The 5,173-nt window shown below is 38.6% G+C and overlaps 1 protein-coding gene across 2 annotated transcripts; it reads right to left on the reverse strand.

The window, feature by feature from the left end:
* Positions 1 to 248: 248 nt before the first annotated feature.
* LOC107886643 (homeobox-leucine zipper protein HAT5) lies at positions 249 to 2,215 on the reverse strand. Of its 2 annotated transcripts, none has more exons than XM_016810678.2 (3): positions 2,135 to 2,215; positions 913 to 1,259; positions 249 to 818 (listed from the first exon to the last, which is right to left on the reverse strand). In XM_016810678.2, exons 2-3 carry the CDS (start codon positions 1,243 to 1,245, stop codon positions 402 to 404), a joined length of 750 nt encoding a protein of 249 aa, XP_016666167.1. In that variant the 5' UTR covers positions 1,246 to 1,259; positions 2,135 to 2,215; the 3' UTR covers positions 249 to 401. The 2 variants fall into 2 exon arrangements, with proteins under 2 accessions (XP_016666167.1, XP_016666165.1); XM_016810676.2 differs by having other exon boundaries at positions 1,571 to 2,215.
* Positions 2,216 to 5,173: the final 2,958 nt, after the last annotated feature.

Here is a 5,173-nt window from a genome sequence, read left to right on the forward strand (position 1 = left end):
TAATGCATGTTCATGGAATCTTAGGTTTTACAAGAAGAAAATGGAACACTTCACCATTAATTGCTTCTTTCCTGCGGGTGTGAATTTCAAAGTTCAAACTGCCCAAGCCTTTGGCTCCCACAGTGTTTTTCGGGAAGCACACATAATGAGGCAACCTTGTTGTGCATGACAGTTGCTGTTCTTTTCACATGTCCTAAACCCTCATCACAAGGAAATTTGACCAAAAACATACAATTGCAAGGAGTAGGTAAAAAACAAGCATGTGATTTTACGGCACCATGATGTTTATATCTGATCTTTATAAGATATTGCTTTGCTTACAACTGGAGTACTAAGAAGAGGGGAGGAATAGCAGGAGCAGGTATCCTAGATATAATATAAGGTGTGGGGAAACGATTAACTTAGTAAAGTGATGACCAAAACGACTGATCTTCCACCGGTAATGAAAAATTACAAGAAGTGGCAGGTGCATCATAGTAACAATCGAATTTTGGGAAGAACAATGGTGGATGCAGAAGGCTTTTGCTGAGATCATCTTCTTCGTCTGATTGATCCGGTTCGAAAACGTTAGAGGAATCCGCAGGCTCTATGAATGAGGAATGATACCCATGGCCATCGGGATAGTGTGGGCTGTCCGAGTCAAAAACATCACTTTTAGCCGAACATGCTTCTTCCTGTTTACAGGCCAGCAATGGCACATGGGATGCATCTGGATTGGGTTTTTGAGGTTCATCATTGGACGAATGTATGGCTTCGACAGATCCCAGATTTTCCATCCCTGTCTCTTTAATAAGCAGCTTCTCTTTGAGTGTAAGCACCTGTTGCATTGTCAAAAAATGAACCATCATCTGTTTAGAATTTACCGGCAATGTTATAGTTGAACCCTGTTAGGTGAAATTGAAGTTAATTTACCTGATTTTTTAAATCATCTTTCTCCTTAAGGAGATTGTCGAAGTCAGCCTTGAGCTTATCGAAGGTAGCTCTGAGTGAATCATATTCTTTTTCCAGTTGTTTGTTCTTAGATCGAGCACGCCGATTTTGAAACCAAATAGCAACTTGCCGGGGCTGGAGCCCAAGTTCTTTTGCTAGCCGCAATTTCCTGTCTGATTCCAGTTTGTTTTCAACCTCAAAGCTCCTCTCAAGAAACTCAACTTGAGTCGTCGATAGCCGCCTTTTCTTTACACCTGCTGGCTGACACGATCCATCCAAATCATCATCTCCTCCATTAACATACTCATACTCCATGACTGGCTTCTCACCTGATTGATTAAATCACAGGCAAAACAACATAATAATCAGCTGGTTTTACTATATAAAATACCAATCATCCAATCTTTTTACAAATTTCATTATCGAGTGTTCCAAAACTACAGCAGGACCCTGTTCTGGACAGTGTAAAGAAGACGACAGCATCATAAACATTGAAGCAAATACACAAGGAAAAAAACCGAAAGCTAAAAGCAAAGACAAGGAAACCCCTACAGCAACCTGCTAAAAACCATTATCGAACAAGAAAAATTGGAAGTAAAGAAGAGGAGAGGTAATAGGGCAGAGAGGAAATTAAAAATACCCTGGAGAGCAGAGGAAGATGAGGAGGGTGTCCATAAAGGCTCCATAACCCTAGAGGTAGAGGAAGAAGAAAATGGCTCAGTTGGAAGCAAAAGACGTAAGTTTGAACCACCACAATAATTGCCAACTCCTATACTCTTATCCTAGCTTTACTTTTGAGGGATCCCAATAAGCTTAAAAGATGATATCTTTGGGAGGAGAAACCTCAGTCATGAGTTTCAGTTTGATCTATGACTTATCATGCAAAAAATTTGTGATGGGAAATAATGTAATGTGGAAAGTCTGAAAGCAACAAAAGCTTATATCCATAACTCACAAGGAAACCCGCAAAAAAGGAGAACAATCACTAGATTTTTGCTTTGAAATTTGAGTGAGTTTGAATCAAGAAGCTTGAGAGGTTTGGCTTAAGTAGTGTTAGATTGTTGAGCAGGGAGGATCTACTAAAACTTAAAAACTGGAAGAGGGGGCAGGGGGGGAGTCTGGGGTGGAATGGCCTGCATTGGGTTTATAATTTATATCAAAGCTTTGGTTAAGGTACAGACAGAGATGAGGGAGGGGGCCTTACCTTTGCCTGCCTTACTTTTTCTTCTTGGGGATAGTGTGGCTGGGCAGCCTCAAAATAGAAATTTCATATTTTCTGACTCTATATCCTCTGTAAATAGTAAACAATGTTTACTTATAAACACCATATGAATGTTTTAATTTTTTCACTTAAACTCTTCATCATTTATGATATTTTAATATATTTAATATGAGATCCTTTTACATTGAATTTTTTCACATATACAAATGATATTTGATCAACCCATTTTATATTTCATAGACACAAAATTTAAAAAACTTTTACTTTCACAATTGAAATAGAAAGATTGTGATTTGAACCAAGTGGATTCGCTTATATAATGCATTTAGAAAATTTCACCATCAAAGTTAAAAAAATGTAATTACTGCTTCCTTCAATTCCAATAAGCTATTAGAATTTGCAGAAGTTTAGATATTTAAATGGAATTGAATAGTGAATATCACAAAATTTACAAATATTTGAGATATCATCGTCACTACCTAATACTGGAAAGGCCTGGAACTTTTAAATGATGTGAATGGTGAATACGAGAGTCTTCTCTGAGATAATTTTTTCCCCATTATTATTGATATGTGGTAGTTAATTATATTTAATATTCAGTTGGCTTACATCTTAATTCTGCAAGTAGTTTTTCTAACAAATTGCACAACTAAACCATATTTAAGTCAATGGTCAACAAATTGAAATAGTTTCAAGTAAGTCTTATTTTGAGCTTAAATTAATAATTTATTATCCAAAAAAAAAAAGTGATTACTTAATTGCTTACCAATATCATTTATCCTTATAACAAAGGGGATAGCTATAAAATTCTCTTATAAAATGTGTTTATATTGTGAGGTTGACTTAATTCTTCAATAAAATTCTTGTAGTAATTGGTGTTGATCAACAAGTACCAAAAAACAAATTTGACTTTGCCGCCGCGTTGAGCATGATTTTCTACTGTTGTTACTGCTATCCATAGGATAGTTGGGCTGATTTCTGAATCCATTGTTGTTTCATTCATGACTTTGTTACGTTCAACAATTTTGGCTAAAAGAAATTAGAGAAGACGAGAGAAGAGATTGAAGAAGATGAGAGAATTCTGAAATTTCTTCCGTATTTTCATAACCACCTTCTGCATACAACTCACGTTTAAAAAGAAAATAAATAACAAAAAGGCCAGCGTGGCAAATTCTGTTTTAAAAATCTAAACGCATCGTTTAACTAGTTCCCCCAATACGCCCTATTTCATTAAAGCTAATTGTTTAAAATCTCTACTCACTTTCCAGCCCGTAACAATACTCCCTCCCAAAAAAAATCCTTGTCCTCAAGGATGAAGATGAGGAAATTTAGATTGCAGCATGGCTAACGATTCCCACGTGGCGTCTTCTGGAAACGAATTTATCCATTCAACTAACACCTCTGTAACAGCCTGGTTTCCCTTCTTAACAACTCTTTTGTCCACAATTCGGGCTGGCTCTTTCTGCAGTGCACCATAATCATCCACCAGTGGAAGTTGAGTTTGATTAGGTGCAGAACCAATATGTTTCTTCAGCTGCGAAACATGAAAGGTTAGGTGAATACGAGACCCTTGAGGAAGCTGGAGAGTGTATGCCACCGTTCCCACTCTCTTGACCACCGAAAAAGGTCCATAATATTTAGGGGATAACTTCTGATTGAGAATCTTTCTAACTGTTTACTGTCGATATAGTTGTAGTCGCAAATAGACCAAATCTCCAACTTCAAAGGCTCTCTCGGACCTATGCTTATCAGTAAAGTGCTTCATACGGTTTTTAGCCATCGTCAGACAAAAGTGCAATAACTTCTTCGCAGCTTCTCGAGCTTGTAAACTACGATCCACTATAGCCACTATTGATGCTGCTGCAAGGTATGGCATATGTACAGGTGGAGACTGACCATACAATACCTCATAAGGAGTAAGCTGAATTGAGGAATGGAATGACGTATTGTACCACCACTCTGCAAGGGGCAGCCACTAAAACCAATGCGCAGGTGTTTCACTCGACATGCAACGTAGATAATTTTCAAGACATCTATTCAAAACCTCCGTCTGGCCGTCCGTCTGAAGGTGATAGGCTGTAGTTAAAAGAAGTTTAGTACCAGCTCGCCGAAATAACTCCTGCCAAAAACTACTAACGAAGATCTTGTCTCTATCCAAAATGAGTGCATCAAGCATGCCATGAAGCCTATAGATATGATTCAAGTACTCACGAGCCATATCTTTGGCAGTGTACGGATGAGATAGAGCTAAAAAATGGCCATACTTGGTTAGATGATCCACCACCACAAGAATGGAATTCTTCTTATCTGAGGTGGGTAAGCCCTCAATAAAATCTAAACTGACCATAGACCAAGCTCTATTCGGTACTGGTAATGGTTGTAGAAGGCCAGGAGAAGCTACTGTCTCACTCTTACATCGCTGGCAAACCACACATTCTCGGATCCATTTCCTAACATCGGTCGACAAGCCCTTCCAATAAAGTAAACTGGAAATGCATTTTCTGGTAACATGCACACCGGAGTGTCCCCCAACTGCACTATCATGGAAATGAAGAAACAACTCATGCCTCAATAGTGAATCTTTTCCCACGACAATCTTCCCCTTTCTGAGCAAAAATTGACCATCCCATGTATATTTCTGATCAGAACACTGAAGCTGTTGAATATTTTGTATAACTTGCGTAGCTTGTCATCAACCGTATATGACTGCCGTACCCTTGCTAAGAGCCCAGAAATCACGGTGCTAGTCGACAGTTGATAGTACTGACATTGGTCCAGCTGTGGCTGTCGAGATAGAGCATCAGCCACCCTATTGTTGATCCCTTTTTGATAGGAAACTTCAAAGTCATAGCCCAACATTTTAGCTACCCAACGTTGCTGAAATGGAGTAACTGCTACATGATCGGACAAAAACCGCAAGCTTTGATGATCCGTTTGAATTTTGAAATGCCGCCCGACCAAATATGTATGCCATTTCAGAACAGCTAGTAAGACCGCTAACATCTCCTTCTCATAAATGGA

This window comes from Gossypium hirsutum, chromosome A03 (assembly GCF_007990345.1).
Source record: "Gossypium hirsutum isolate 1008001.06 chromosome A03, Gossypium_hirsutum_v2.1, whole genome shotgun sequence".
In the NCBI taxonomy this organism is placed as follows: Eukaryota; Viridiplantae; Streptophyta; class Magnoliopsida; order Malvales; family Malvaceae; genus Gossypium; species Gossypium hirsutum.

Bases quoted from the DNA above. Each gene is read 5' to 3' on its own strand.
- LOC107886643 (XM_016810676.2), bottom strand. From the start codon at position 1,616: ATGGAGCCTTTATGGACACCCTCCTCATCTTCCTCTGCTCTCCAGG. The intron at 1,260-1,570 runs GTATTTTTAATT...TTAATCAATCAG, and splicing joins ATCTTCCTCTGCTCTCCAGG to GTGAGAAGCCAGTCATGGAG. The intron at 819-912 runs GTAAATTAACTT...ACAATGCAACAG, and splicing joins AAGATGATTTAAAAAATCAG to GTGCTTACACTCAAAGAGAA.